Raw genomic sequence first — 16,467 nt, 5'->3', positions numbered from 1 at the left:
ACACTTGTGAATCGCCGCTCAGAGAAACCTTTGCCACACACCGTTTGTTTGGTTTTAAACAGGAGGAGAAGGGGAAGAGGAAGGAGACTCACCGGCCACAGAATTGGGACGGGGCATGAGGTACAAAGGGATGGAGTGGGCAGAATGGGAGGACATGCTCTCCAGGTTGCGTTCAGGGATTTTGTTCAGGCTGAAGGTGGAGGCGGTCATGTTTTCATCCACCCTGTACAGGAACGAGTCCATGCCTGATTTCTGGGATTGCCACAACTTCAGGTTCCCTCGTGAGCCCTCGCTGTATTTGCCGCCTCGCTCCATGTTCTCCGAGTAGCTCGTCAGAGTAGCTGGGGGAAAAAAAAAAGCAAAAACATAGTGATCAAACATTTCAGGCCATTTCTTACACTTTCTTTACAAATCCGCTTCCCCATACGTCTGTTTTCACATCTGTTTACTGTTGCTCTGAATCAATATTGTTGTGTCAGTGTTTGTTTTTTTCTCCCCATCTAAACTGCAGGTATTTGCCATTGTTGCCAGGAAACAATCATGGCACCTGTTCTGACATCTGAAAAGTGCCTCACATCGGTAGGCATTTCAGCTCTCCTGTTGTCTCTTAAATAATGCACAAAAGCTACAGTTGAAGCCAACATTGGGTACTTGAATTAGTTTCCAAAGGGAAAAGCAAACCAGGTACGTGTGCTGTACACCACATTCAACAATCCCAGCGGATCTGGTTTTACTCTAAAGAGAAATGTTTCACATTTATAAAGCAGATTAATGTTTAGAAAATAAACAGTAGATAATTTTAACTTTACATTTTATTGTTTTAAATCCAGCTTCAATGTGTTGTAATTATCCTTTTAAGAGAAACTACTAGTACCAAAAGTATTCACTCATTTGCCTTTACACACATATGGACCTATGTGACGGCCCATTCTTAAGACATTTGTGAGGTCAGACACTGATGTTGGCCAAGTATGTTTTAGGAGTCTTCAATCTAATTAATTTCAAAGGTGTTTTTTTTATGTAGAGATCTCTTCCATCTCTTTACAGACTTTGCTTTGTTCACTAGTGGATGGTTGTTGGAATACAAAAGGCCAATCCCTTAATCATTCCCACAAAGTTAGTAACATGCAACCACATTATCTCTGATATATATAATTTATTATCCACCTTGAACTACAGTATTTATTACATAATTATTAAAGTACTATACAGGCTAGCAATGCCAGTCATGTCTGTTCTTTAATGCATCTAAAAACCAGATGTAGCCAGATGCTGCTTTTTCAATTAATCAATGTTGCTGAAATGCGAATAATACATTTTAATTTTACATAGCAGCTACATAGACTCCAGTGCAGAAACGTATTAACACTATTTGCTTAAACACCCGTTTATTTATTGTAATGCCATTGTCTCCATGTTTCCCAATCTCATTGCATGTGTTCCTAATATTGACTCGTCCTGCTGAAGCGTTAAGAGTTCCTTTCACTGACAGGAGCTGAAGACAACTCCTGAAAAACATATTCCCTTGTGCATCAAACGTTACACTTGACCCAATGAAAAATGGCAAGCATCATTCTTCTAGCAATTGCTAAACCCAGAGTTTTGCATTAGATTAAAAGTCACAGAGGTCTAAATCTTCACTCAGGAGGACGTAGCACCACAGTTCTCGAGTCCCAGTGCTGATATGCTTTTCACCAATGCGTAGCAAGTTTTGACTTTCTGATCAGAGTGACATTACAGCACAAATATTTATCTTGGGAGAGTCTATGTAAGCACGCCAGAGGATCTCACCTATAATGCCGCTGTCTCTGCTCTCCAGTGTTGAGGTGGGGCTGGTGACAGAACCGTAGGCGCAGTCCTTGTTGCCGGCCTGGCCCGGCATGGCCGTGGGGAGGGTGGAGCAGGGGCTGCCTGCAGGCGGAGAGGCAGTGCTGCTGGTCAGGGTGGAGCAGGGGCTGATCCTCTGGTTCTGGCCCTGCCGCAAACACACATTCACAAGTTTTGTTCAAGCTTTCTTCGGCTCCCCCCCAAGTAAGTGAGAATGAATTAAAAAAAAAAACAAAAAAAAAACAGCAATGTTTGAACTTTTATTATCTGACTCATTCAGAAGGAAAAAGTCATTTCAACATTTCAGTTTTCAAAGGCTTTGCTGCCCTGCTGCTTTCGCAATGTGAAGTCCAGCTTTCTTTGGATTGCTTCCCAAACATGGATGCAAACGCATGCTGTGTCACAACAGCAATAAATCTGCTGCATTTATCTTCAAACCTCAACAGTAAATTAGCAATGGGCTGCTGTCAGACTCACCTTGAGCAAAAATAGCACAATTTTACACCATCGTTGTATTAGCACTAAAAATAAACACAAATAATGCATAACATAAAATTAATTATAAAAAAGAAAAACAAGAAGATCATACTAACAGTGCTGCTCACTGCCCGAATTTTTACAGATACAGTAACACTATCTGCTCTATTTATTTATTTTTTTTATACTTAAGTGAAAGCAAAAGTGCAAAAGCCACCTGCTAAATTTTATCATAGCTTTCTAGTGATTTTGCAAACAATATTACACTAAATAAAACAATATGCCTATTATTTTGTATAGACTAACACAAGACTAACAAAAAACAAGTTCATATCAATTAAAATATTTCCAGTAAGCTGAATTTGTGGTGCTTTCATTTGAAAAGGTTATTAAGAAAAAAACAAAAGAAAAAAAACAAAAAGATATCAACTGGCATGTTGTTGTTTTAGGTTTTTCCCACACTCATAACTTAGAAAATCAAAGTCCCATAAATGTCAAAGCTTTTAAATCCTCTGACTTCTAACTATTGTTTATGTAATCATTACCCATCAGCTGCTGAGAAATTGTACAATCACAAAGACTGATCCCCTGAAATATTTTCAAGATCAGTTTTTTTTTATTCCCCCACTTAGAGTTTCTCTACTTGTTAAGAAAGATCGACTATCACAGATGGCGCAGGCCAAATTCTGCTTTACAAGACAAAAACATTCAGAACAAACCTGTTGTGTGAAATCAAAAGCAAATTGAACCCCCGCCCCCCCACAAACCACTGCATGAGACCTTCTGGAAGGCATCAGAGAGTTTGGAGTTGAAAAGAAGTATGCAAACAAGCCTGATACATTTCTGTCAAAAGCTGAAGCAGCTGGCAGTGATAGCAGTGGTATGTTTGGAGTAAAATGGAGCAACATGTCAAGTAAAGAGCTCCATCTGATCAGCATGAGGAAGCAGAGCGAAGGATTTGTGATTGTGTGTGCAGGCAAAAGTCCTGCGCCGAAAAGAAATGATAACGTAACAAAAGTGAACTGGTAAATAAGATGTTGAACTGAATATGCTTATTTTTAGGTCAATCTGCATTTATCAGCAATATAGTGGTTATAAACCTTTTTTTTTTTTTGTCTTTCCAACCAGAGAACACATGACCAGGTTGCACTGATAACGTATGTGGGGAAGGGAAGTTCTAAGTGAAAATGATAGTTTAGTCATTTCAATATCAGTGACGTGTTTAAAACTGAAGTCAAAGTATAGCCAGAGATGCACAAAGCTACTAGAAAGGAAGCTGAATGTTCTGTGGAAGGATGTTGGCTGTTTGTTCAGGCTGCTGCTTATAAAACAGCATGACGTCAACAGATAACGGCAAGCTAAATATAATGCAGCGAAGGTGCTCTAGTTTATCATTTTCAAGTGTTACACTCTGTCACTTAACATGCTGGATTAGAAGATGCAGTCATCTTTTTTATAGCTCACATTAGATGAGGTTCCTTTTGCTCTGAGGGTAACACACACAGATTGATATTTACAGTGAATAAGCTAACTGTGCTAACCAAGTAAACTTTGCTGTTATTCTAAATCACTTATGTAAAATGCTAAAGACAGTTGAAAGTAATTTTGTCTTTAAGAAAAAATAATTCTATTAAGCTGCAAAGCTGTGGTACACCGATCACATGGTGTGACATCACCTCTAGTTGTAATATAAAAACTGACCACAAAAAGCTCCTTAAGGATCCTGTATAGTTACAATAATTCAATGGTGACTTAAAATCTGACACAAAAATAAATAACAGTGTCTTCCTCTTTAAGAGTAAGCAGCATAAAGTCATTTCAAGATGATGTCAGAAGAAAATATGTAGAATTCCTTGTATTTATACAATATCTCAGTCCAGTAATATTGAGAATTTTACTGTGTTTAATCCTTTCCAATAATGAAGAGAGGGACAGCTCTGTAACTCTGGGTTGTTTTTGGGGGGGGGAAACAGGGATTTACTTGACTATACTGCTTACTGTTAGAAACGTCCAAGTTCAGCAGTAAACTGATAAATATTTTATTGTTGTTCATAATTTGCTTTTGACAGGTGAGAGCTACAAAACCCCAACTGTTGAAATTGGTCACAAAATGTCTAATCTACTTAAAAAAACATCTTCAAACAATGTTTCCTCGAATTTGATCCTTGTGATATAGTGTTCTGCTCCGACACACTTCATCTTTACATCAAGCTCTACAGAGGGCCTTTTGAAGATGTGTGGAATTAAAAAGAGTTTGCTGATAAAACCAAGCAGTATCTAAATAATGTAAGACACTCTGGCCCTGAGGACCCAACTTGGAAAACTCAACATTAAAGTTTTTCCCTAACTACCTCAGGAGGTACTTTGTTTAGGTCAAGACCTATTGACCAAGACCAAAAAAACAGCCTGAGCAAGTATTTCACAGAACTCCAGGTCGTTTTCAGGAAGGAATGAAACAAAACCCAGTTCCTGATTACAGCTGTCAAATGATTAACTTTATGTTGAGTTTTTTTTTTTTTACTGGTAAAAGATGCAAATCAAAGAATAAACATATGAATCTCACTGTGTTTTAACTTTTCGGAAAAAAATAAAAACATATTTTGATTCTAAACATTTTTGGAATAGAAGTTTATAAAATATTTCATAAGTTCATAAGTTTCCAGTAGTTCATAGTCACTTCACTGAGATGCTGGAGAGACTGAAGTTTTTTCTAGCTTTAAAGTGCATGAACTCACCCCCACCTATTGCTGCCCACTGACAATCATTTTGGTGAAAGTCTCCTAAGCTTTTTCTTTTCTTACATGGCAGCTAAGCTCAGCTGCTTGTATACATTTCTGAACTGTCATGGTGCTAAGGTAAGCTAACCTGTAACATGTCTACAAAGTACCTGACTAAACGTCTATTAAATTTAGAGGATATTTATTCCAGATTTTTTGTTTATTCTAGACTTTGTTGATATAATAAGCCAAAAAAGGGTAAATCTGAGCAAGACTTGTGAAGTAAATAAATTCTATACATTTCAGTATATTTTTTCTGTGTTAAAGATGGCCGAACTTAAATAGCCATAAAATGATGTCTAGTATTTAGAATAAGAGCCTTGGATATAATTAGTTTTAAGTCTTTGTGAAAATACAGAAATGCTATAAATCTGCAGCGTTTATACACACAGCTATCATGCTGTAAAATTATCAAATCATGCCGTTGAATAGATGATAACAATCAGTTTTTTTTTGGTATTTGCTTTCTTTTGGCGCCCTGCAGAGACCTTATTCTATGTCAACTCTGGTTAGGAGACAAGCAACCACAGGGGACAGAAATAAAAACACTCTGTTGCATCTAATCTTCTGCAGTAAACACCCACTGATTCAATCGTTCGCAAAAACACTCAGTTGCCCCAACTCAAAAGACACAAACATGCACCTTCCACAGAAACGCCAGGACGCTGTGAGAGATAAAGTGGCTATATTTGACTGCAACAAAGAAACACTCGGAGGTCTCTCCTTATTGGAGCTGTTGATGAGATCGGATCAAGAGTGGGATGAACGCAACAAAACCAGGTTGCGGGGGAGAAGTGATGCCCAAGGCAAATCTTAGTCTAGATTAATTTGTCAGAGGAAGACTGAAGGATCCCAGCAGTCAGTTTGTATTGGTGCTGAAAGTCGTTATTTCCTAGGCATGTATTGATTCATGTGTCAATTACAGGCTGATGGCCTCTCGAGGCTCTGGAGAGGAGATAGGCAGTCAATTAATCTCCAGGTTGGATTCATTCATCTACATGTGAAGGTGTCCTTCAGAGAGAGACAGTAAACCCCATTATTCTACAAACAGAAAGCCACTCCCAACAGAGCGTGAGAATGAGGGGGCAAGGAATATTTACATGCTCAGTGAATAAATATAGGAATAATTTTTGGATTTTTTTTACTTGTGAAAGTTTAAAAAAATATATTTTATTACATTTTTTTACTTCACAATCACAATCTACTTAATTAAGATTTTACATGACAGACCAAGACAAAGTAGAGCATATTTCTAAAGTTTAAGTGAACTGGTACATTGCTTTACCAGTGTTTTAAAAAAATAGCTTCTGAAAAGTGTGGTTATTTTTGCATTCAGCACACTTTTTGCTATGAGTTGGTCACACTGGATTTATTGACTACAATGCAAATGATTAAATTGCATAACCAACTCTTATGTTTACGTGGCTAAGAAAATCCAAATCTTAACTGTTCAGTTTAAAAAACGGCCAAGACTTCTAAAAAACAAATGGGAGTTTTGTGAAGTCAAGGTTTTTACAACCATTTTTCATTTCATTAAAACTATAAAATTTCTAGACTTGACATGAAAGATTTATGCATAATTTCTTTGATCTGTTATAAATGTAGACATATAAATAAGAGATGCACCTATCAATCGCCCCGAGACCTTTGATGAGCTCTAATCAAATACTGACAAATCTTTTCTTCTTTTTCCTTTACAAATATTACATGCAGCAAAACTGAGAATTCCCACAGTATGTAGTTAGATGGCATTTTGAGTTTAATGAAAATTTGATAAAAGTTAAGGAATATGCTTTACTGTATAAATGTGGATGCTCTTGTTATCTTTTCATTTTCTGTAGGATTCAATGACAGACCTGCAGCACACTTTTTCTCCCTTTGCTTGCTCTTGCTTTTGAAAAAATGCAGCATGGGCAGACCGGACCTTAAAGAAAACGACCCCAATACCATCCAGGAAACCCCTAAACAGCAAAACTGTGTCATAAAGTTTTATCTGCGAAAGTCGCAGCTCCTCAATTCTAGTCGACACACATCATCACTTATAGAGCAACAGGAATTAACCTTTCAGTGTTGTTCTGCTTCTCTGAGACCAATTTAAAAATAATGAACCCAGTAATAACTTATCAAACCTCGCTCCCTTAAATGTTGTGATATCTTCACTGCAGTGACTCCCTCTTAAAGGTAGTGAAACTTACACATAGAAACATGGGAAGCCTAAAACTTACACCAAGTATAGCAGACTATTGACCCCCAAACTTGTGAGGGCCTGACCTTAAATGTCTCATGAGAATTGGACAGTACTTGTAACACGGCATCTACTCAGGGAACGAGAGCACAAGAATATGAGAGGCAATTAACTGAACCCTCTGCATGTTAAGGTCACCTTGTTTTGCCAGATGGTGAGGCATCGCAGGCCTCAACTTTTGCACGTTTATTCCTGAATTGCCTTTAAACTAGAGTATGTCTGTTAACTGCAGCTTTTTGCAACAAAATGGTACAGAGTTGCAAACACAATGTGCTAAAATATTCAGCAAACATTTGTGATACGCAGACCTTTTTTAAATATTGAAACCATTTCCAGGAACAAATAACAAAATTGAAGGTTTTACAAAGTTTAATTTAAGACATTGGTTGCTTGTTAATTCATTTTAAGTAGAAACTCTGCACCTGACCAACTTTGTCTTGAGGTCAGTGGATAAACTGACAGTAGGACAATGACCCTAAACATATAGCTAGAACCAGAAGGGAAAGGTTGAGATCAAAGACCATGAATGTGTTCAAGAGGCTGAGGCAAAATCTAGGTGGAACTCTAATTGAGCCCCAATTTGTCTGAGAATGACCTATTTTTTTATCTATAAGCAAAAAATTGTTTGTAAGAACAAGTTCATGACCACATCGCCAGTGCAACAATTCAGTTCTTGCAATAGATTTTTGATAAGATGTATCTCTTTTTTTAACTGAACAGAAACACGTTGCAAGAGATGTCTAATAATCTAATTGATGTCTCTGTTTATATTTGAAAAATGACCTTAGACTAGAAACAATCCTCTTGAAAAGGAGAGCCTGTTGACTAAAGTAGAATGAGAAACCAGTCAAACTCTAAGGAAAACAATTAAGACTATCAGAAAGCATAAAAAATGTAAACATTACTTCAAAGAAGAAATGTAAACAACTAAGGATTGACTCTACACTTTTCCACTATAATCTTTGTCATCAGTTCAAAATGTATTAAACTTGGCCTTTATGTTTAAAGCTAAAGCCAATCTTCTCATCTTTTGTTGCCAATTAAATTGATCATAATCCTCCAGAAAACAGTATTTGGGGCAGACATCTACAACAATAAGTTTGTGCTGTGCGCACGATGCAGCGAAGAGCTGATATGAGTCACATCTCTAAAACGAGCCGCTCAAAAAAACCTCTCTCAATTTCTACACCCCCACTGGTCTGACAGTGCTTACATCGAGCACAGGCAGTCCATCAGCCTAATCGCTTATTCACACTGTTTTAGTGCAAACCCATACATACGCCTGCATAACACACTTCAGCAACAGGTTAGCTGCCCCCTCCTCTCCATTTCACCTCCTCTGTGTCTCTCAGCTGAAACCGTTTTCCTCCCACAGTCTGCGAACAATTCATTCCTGTCAAATCAGGTTCCAATAGAGAAACCAGGACACCTGCAGCCGCCCTGCTGCGCCAGGAGATGTTTGTTGCACAACTGTCAAACTCATAAGCAGAAAGGTGATGGCACAAAAAAGTAACCGTGGGGCACTTAACATGAGGTGCATCAACCAAGAATACCTGCTGTTATCTAACAATGTTAAACCAAGAAATGATAGTTGCATATTTTCTCTAACCAAAATATAATCTTAATTTTATAGGAAGACTCAGATACATACAGGCTAATTATTTAGCTACATATTCTTCAATGACTTGCAGCGAAACCACAAACTTTTTGTAGCCATCGACAGGTTTCTGGAATAAGTTGGGACTGGGTATCAAGATCCTTCTTATTTTTAGAACTGGTATACTCATTTTAAATTGGTTGGTGTCCTGACACATATTAGCCTCAGGCATCATCAACGCATTTTCAATAAGGTTTGAGGTTAGGACTTTCAGAAGGCCAATGTATAATCCATCCCTACAGCAGTTTCAATGTATTTTTTGGATCACACTCCTGTTGGAATACCAATGTTTCAACCATATGGTTGTCGGTTTGCGATGATGTTAAAGATTTTCCTCCTACTTTGTACTTTATCACTTCCAGTGAAACCTTTACAAATCATCCGTTTGATTGGCATTCTATACCCCAACTTCACTTCTCCAAATATACTTCTTGTCATTTTGGCCAAGTAGCTCAGTGTTTGTCTTTACCAACCAGAAAGTTTCTGGTTTGTTCACACCAGCAGCTGGGAATTTCAGTCAAACTTGAAATGGTTGTTTTTGGAGCAGGATCTATTTTCTCTTAGTCAATATTGATGTATAATTAGTTTTACTGCTGACGTGTATCATCACGTTTGGGCCTCGTAAGTTCTCGAGTTTTTCTAAATATCCCCCCCCAAATTTCTGTCTTTCGTCTGAGAGATGTAAATTCTAGATGTTGGCAAAGTAGAGGCACATCTGAATAACTTGTACCTGGGGTAATATTGTTTGAAGTGATGATCAAATATTACAGCTATTTACAAATGGTTCCAACAGACTTTCCCAACATCTGTAGACACTCAATTATTCTGTTGAAATGTCCACTGAGTTATTTGGACCTTTCCATGATTCTGAGCTTTAGTCCACCCAAATGTGGTCAAATATAATATATGTTTTGCCTGACCATAAAACATGTCTTATAAAGACATGTGTCTGAAAATCTCTGTCATGCTTGAAGTTGTTGATTTTGGGGCAGATGGTTCTTTTTTTTGATGATATCTAAGTTCATGATGATTTAAAACTTGCTTCATGGTAGAAAGCAACACAGTGTTCCAACAGTCTCCATTTTATGATAGCCTTCAGCCTTGCTGGTTCCTGGTTTATTGTTGAATATTTTAATCTTTGATCAAATTTGGGGCTTCTGACTAGATAATTATCCCAAACACAGATCAAAACTGAGTTTGGAATAAAGAAAGATCAAGCATCTGGAATGCTCCCAATCTCTATATTATTGAAAATCTATGGGGTAAGTAAATGAGCTCTGCCATATCTGATAGTAAGATGGGTCAGGTATCCAGCTAGATTCAAATGAGAAGCATGCTGATCATTACAAAGTGTGGTTTCTCTGCAACACTCAAGATATTCTACCAGATTTCAGTGAGGTTTTATTTATACATTTGAACCTGAATGCATAACTTTGATTAGAGGAAACAATACTAAATTCAAATCTGTGGATGTCTTAAATCTATTAATGCCTATAAAAGGATAAATCCATCTGAAAATAGTTTAAATGCTTCATCAAGAGGCCAAAATTAATGTGGAAATCATGCCGGTGACATTTGAATGCTAACATCTACAGAGCACTGTAATAAATATGGATGTGTTAACAGTCAAAGATGTGTAAGAGCTACCGTAATCAAAAAGGAGAACAGCAATGAAAATAAATGTCAAAAGAGATTAATTTAGACATTAAGCGTTTCCTCAAGCGCCTGAACACAACTTCTCATAAAAGGAAGTGAATGAAATATAAACACTACAACGCTTTTAGATTTGACCCGTAAAGTATGAAAAACATTTAATCTAAAACAAATCTGTGGTGACTTAAGAGTCCAAGACTATACTCTTTTCACTGCAAACAATGAGTGTCAACTATAACACTGGAACACAAAAACACCTTAATGGGAAAGAGATGATAAGGAGATCTGATCACCGCCAAGACATTTTAGGGGGCTATTTTATTTGAACAGAATTGACAAGTCTCCGTTGTTCAATGAGGAGGGCAAAGAAATGCCATGCCCTTAGCTATCCATTCTAATTAGCTTTAAAGAAACTTTGAAAACAGAGGCAATTTGATAACATAATAGAAATGAGAAATGCTGTCGGTAATGTCTTTGATGTCCTGGTTTTAGAGGAAGTTTCCTGCTTTTAAAAATAGCAGCAGTCACTATGCATTCTGTGTGTAAGAGAAGTAGAATACAGAGATTGAAACATGTTGGTACATTATAAGTTGGTACATTTAAACAATGTTTTAGCTTACTGATTCCAAACAATGCACCAACTTCAACAGTCCAGTGCATATCAACCAAAAATGTCACAAAAAAAAAACAAAAAAAATGATTCAAGCTTGCTAGAAAGAGGCAAGAAAGAGTAGTAATCGTCAAGTCGCACCAACTGTGGCTCAATTCAATGCTCAGCTTCACCACTCCAAATGTGGAGGTGTCCTTGGGCAAGGCACTGTCCATCTGAATGAACCACTTTGATTCTGATGTGTTCCCCAAGGCCACCTCAAACAACACAAGTCTTTGAATGTGGCTGCATTGAGTCAAAATCTGAAATTGTTTACTCACAAGACAAGTTTTCACATTCTGCTTTCCTGGCCATTCTACCTCAGTGTTTCTGCCACATCATTACACACTACTCATATTGACTCCTCAGTAATTACTTCCTGGGATAGACACATTTTGCGTTTAAATGCAGTTTGTAACAGCACAACCAACCCTACGTGCAATTTGGATGAGGGTGTGCTTTTCACCTGCTAGAAACCTAATGGATGTAGACTTCTATGTGCAAGGAACTTGAATGTGGTGCAGTACATGCTGATGGGGAAATTATGAATATCCTACAATGTAATGGGGAGATCGATTTGATCTGTGTCATAAAAAATAGCTAGCTATGACACACGTGGCAGCTGTGCTACCAAAAGATATCCTTTGGCCAGATACTGTCAATAAGGATGAACCTACAGAAGTCTTTGACTGTGCTGGGATCAGGGTAAAAGTCAAAAATCTCTATTGAGAAGACAGTTGCGGTGCTTTGTCAAAAAGCTTTGTTCCATGCTACTTTTTCCTCTGTAATCAATGTTTCATCCTCAGAAAATAAAAACCCGTCCAGTTGTTCACTGATCATTGTCAGTCAATCACACTGAGACTAAGTCAGATTTTTTTGAAAATTATATAAAATATCTGCTGCTACACTTTTTTTACTTCAACTCGTCTTCCTCCTCAATGCTACACAAGTGATGCAACATATTTATCTTCTCACATCTCAGAATCTTCTCAAGACTGCGGCTGTCACCTGGATTATACACTTTTTTCCTTCCAGTCAACTTTCTACTGATATGCTTGAATACAGCACTCTGTGAACAGCCACCTTCTCTAGCAACAATTTTTGCTGGCCTATCCTCCCTGCAGAGCTATTCAAATGTCTGGATTTAGAGTTTAAAAACTAACAATAGATAATTATCAGAAAACATCACCCAATATTTAACATTTATGGATCCGGTGACTATTTGACACAAGTTGCTGAAATGAATATGCTTTTCCATTATGTTTAATTTATTGAGACTGTGATGTGGAGGAAGATAAAAGCTCTTTGGTCTAAGCTAACAAAATACATCTTTTTCCTCTTAATAGAAAACCATGGCCCCACAGTCAGCCTATCTCAATAGATTTGAATAAAGGAGAAATGTTACCTGTCTCGCCTCGGGTTCCTCCATGCTGTACTGCGTACCAGCTGGCCCCTCACTCACTTTGTCTCCCAGAAGGAAACCCAGTCGCGTCATCAATGTGTTGGCTGCCTCATCCACGGACGGAGGGGGCCCCAGCTCATGGCTTGACTCCCCTGCAGACGTAGATAGACAAAAAGAGGAGGAGGAGGAATGGTAGAAAACAGAGAAATACAAGTGGTGAGAAAAAAAATAAGGGGACAGTTCATTTCACCCTAAAACAAAGCTTTTAGTTTCACGAACAACTGAAAACAAAATGTATCCGCTACAGCCGGATAGAGAATACACAGCACCTGCACTCAGGCAAAACAAATGAAACACTCTGTCGCACCTGAGTTTTCCTGTAGCTCAGAGCGGCGCATTACAAACACATTCCTCAAAACAAATGGACGCCTTGGCTTGGACGATCCACTTACATAAACTCCAAAAATCCCTTCAGCCACAACAAAGACTGTTTCCAGCTGTACTGAAAGACCTTCTTTTCACGCTGAATGGCAAAAAGTCCTCCGAACTGACGACAGCTGCTTCCGCACCACTCATTGCTACTGCAGCGTGAGTGACGTAATGAGAAACACCCTTTACCTGAGTGTGTGTGTAAGTGAGAGAGGGAGACGGAGAGGCGTTCCTAACCTAAGTGGGTGTGTACACGCACACACGCACACACACACATCTCTCCTATTTATGGAACCTGGAAGCACTAAGCAAAGCAAAGAAAAACTGTGTGGTGAGCCCGCATGATGGTAAATCCACCTATAAACATTCAGAGCACTGGGGGCTGGGGGAAGGTTGCCAGCTTTTAACCAAAGCAAAAATCTCTCAATGACCTCATCTTGTCACCTGGTTGCCTGGTTACTCTTCAACCCCAACAAACCCTCATTGGTAGTATCATGTTCTTCAGTAACACCTGGCTAACGTGCCTGGAGGAGCCGACTGGATCGACCTCAGTTCAATTCAACGCTCGTCACAGCAGTGTCCCTTTCAGGCGAGGAGGTTTTGTTAATTACCTTCCTGCTCGGGAGAAAAAGTAACTATTGGCCAGTAATTCGATGTACGAACCTCTGAATTGGTTCAGACATTAATGGCATTTAAGCCAACAGCTCTGGGTGGCCAGTGTTTAAATAAACAGCAGTTGAGACAAAGACAGCTTACTGGCAGGACCAGTTTTTTTTTTTTTTTTTTTAAACCCTTTTCACCATACAGCAGGTCGAACCGGACAGACAGGTAGCCAGATTAGACTTTAACTGACAACTGTTAGACAATCCAAGCCACCAAAGCACATCTTTGTAGGCAGACAGCTCCCCTGAAGCCTGTGGTCTCTCACTCATCAGCTCAAAGACACATAGTCAGGCAGGCAATCTAAAGCCTGGGCTCCCCTGTCCATTCCCTTATGGACAGCAGCCTCATTAGATTGACTCTGAGTCCCTCTGAGTGAGTAAGAGAGGCAGAGACCTTCTGAGAGAGGGAAAAAAAAAACCCCTCCTTTGAATCAAATGGGAATGACACGCTGCAGAGCTTCAATAAAAACACACAACAGCATCGAATAATGAGGTAATCACAGCACACATTAGGTACAAAATAGGCTATTCACATATGAGCTTTGATGCTGTTTAGCTATGTACATGGATACAGGCTGTAATACTACCAGGACATAATGCCTTTGTCCTGCTAGATGTTAATGAAAGGATTTTGCTTGAGTTTTATTTTTTTTACTAAGTTGGTCAGTCTATGAAAGCTGGCATTTAAAAAGCTCGAGGGAGCTTTTTAAATGGTGTATATTAATCACAAATATTAAACAGACTGAAAGGTACAGAGCACATATATTACAATCAAATGATCACCATATGGCAAAAATATAGAAGAGGTCATAAACACTTGCAAAGTTTATGAAGCAGCAGCTCGCCGATGTTTGACACTAATTCTATTTTTACTTCCTCTGCAGCTGTTATGCTTGCTGGTGAATAAACAGGGACAACAACCCGATTCAGTCATCAACTTCCTGTTTTATATGAATTGTATGAATAATAGAGATACAAACAATCCTACAACTTTGAATGAAGTTGCTGTCAGTTGTTTAGACCTGCTACTTTTCTCACTCCCAGCAGTGACTAGCTGGACTGCACTGCTGAGTTGTGTATAAACAGAAAAAGAAGCCACAATTCAGCTTCCACTTGAACTTTCTGTTGAACCCATGGATTTTCCAGATTGCAAAATAATAGATCAAAAACAATTACAAACTTAGTAGACAATAGTTCAACTTTATTTTACTTTAGATCACTGCTAACTTCCTGCATCACCTAGCTGTGCTGCAGTGCTGAGATTATCTTGTGCATGATCAACAATAATTTGAGATATGGTTGCAGCTTACAAGGTTTTCCAACTCCTTAAAAGGCATAAAATCAAACAATTTAGATCTAATTTCAAATGGTTTCTACTGGACCAGCTGTAACATTTTTAATTTACATTACAGACACAAAAGAGAAAGCGGTTAAGTACAAAAATACCCCTGATTTGGGGATATATTCAGTCTAGAAAATATATTACAGTAGATTTATCCAAAACAAGGACAGCCATATTTAGTAAATTACAATATTATTAAAAACTTCATTTATTTCAGTAACTCAGTTCACTAAATTAAACATGATATACAATAACTACACACAGGCAGACGTTTTCATTCCCATACTGCTGTTAGTGATTTTCACATAACAGTTTATGAAAATCTTACATTAACGATTAGAATATTACATCAGACTTACAAAAACATTTCTAAGAAACATGGGCAGCACGCCGCTTCTGTCTATTAAGCTGACTTATGTTAGAGCACAGTTGTCTTCAGTGTATGTGTGCTAAAGTCTGGAAAAAAAACATCTGTGAAAATGTTAAGCCCTGCATCGTTAATTTTAACAGGGATTTTTTTTTTTTTTTTGTTCAATGTCAGGAGTTTGTTTTTAAAAAAATATAGGACCTACATAACCTTAAGCTTCAATTTGTAGCCTTTTGTAAGTTAGCTGTAGTTAGGAATATTTTCTGGTCTCAGAGCAAAATTATTACAAAGCTCAGTGGTTATTAAAATGAATAACTCTTTGGAGAAACATGTTTAAACATATATGTTTTGCTCTCCTCGAGATGTGCGCTCCACCTTGCACACACACACACACACGCACACACACACACACACACACACTACTGTTACCTATAAACCATTCATACACTTGTTCTTGTTTGCGCTCCACTCGATAGACGCTCACAGACTCACTGTTAAAAATAAACATGGTGAACCTTTATTATAGAAAAGCGTGATTAAACTTTACAGCAAGTAATTTAAATATAATGTTAGTAATAAGAGTGAATTAACATGTTGTGGAAAATAAGTGAACTTGTGCAGCGTAGAATGCTAATGTGGTTCTCCTCTCTGAGGTTGTGCTTGTGCAGTAAGCAAACATGAACAAACACTGGTCTAAGAAAACTATAACAGCATAGAAAAGACAGCAGCAGAATGCCACATTTATATACTCCTCTAGTATGTATATACTGCTGTTGAAAAAGAAACATGTTGCTTTTGAATGCTTAACTTTCTCTGAGAGTGAAAATGTATTTTTTAAGGATAAGAGCTAAAAAACTACTACTATTATTACTACTACTACTACTACTACTACTAATAATAATAATAATAATAATAATAATAATAATAATAATAATAATAATAATAATAATAATAATAATAATAATAATAATAATAATAAT

The 16,467-nt window shown here is 37.8% G+C and overlaps 1 protein-coding gene across 9 annotated transcripts in view; it reads right to left on the bottom strand.

Moving 5' to 3' along the window:
- tanc2b (tetratricopeptide repeat, ankyrin repeat and coiled-coil containing 2b) overlaps positions 1 to 16,467 on the bottom strand; it is a 161,290-nt gene that overhangs the window by 37,670 nt on the left and 107,153 nt on the right. For all 9 annotated transcript variants that reach the window (XM_044103025.1, XM_044103030.1, XM_044103026.1 and 6 more), the window contains 3 exons: positions 12,691 to 12,839; positions 1,792 to 1,975; positions 93 to 341 (listed from right to left, as the gene is read on the bottom strand). In XM_044103025.1, the coding sequence (XP_043958960.1) occupies positions 93 to 341; positions 1,792 to 1,975; positions 12,691 to 12,839 (582 nt within the window). The remainder of the gene's footprint in view (positions 1 to 92; positions 342 to 1,791; positions 1,976 to 12,690; positions 12,840 to 16,467) is intronic.

The sequence above is a fragment of the Gambusia affinis genome, linkage group LG20 (assembly GCF_019740435.1).
Source record: "Gambusia affinis linkage group LG20, SWU_Gaff_1.0, whole genome shotgun sequence".
Taxonomy (NCBI): Eukaryota; Metazoa; Chordata; class Actinopteri; order Cyprinodontiformes; family Poeciliidae; genus Gambusia; species Gambusia affinis.
This window is presented reverse-complemented; position numbering and strand designations above follow the sequence as displayed.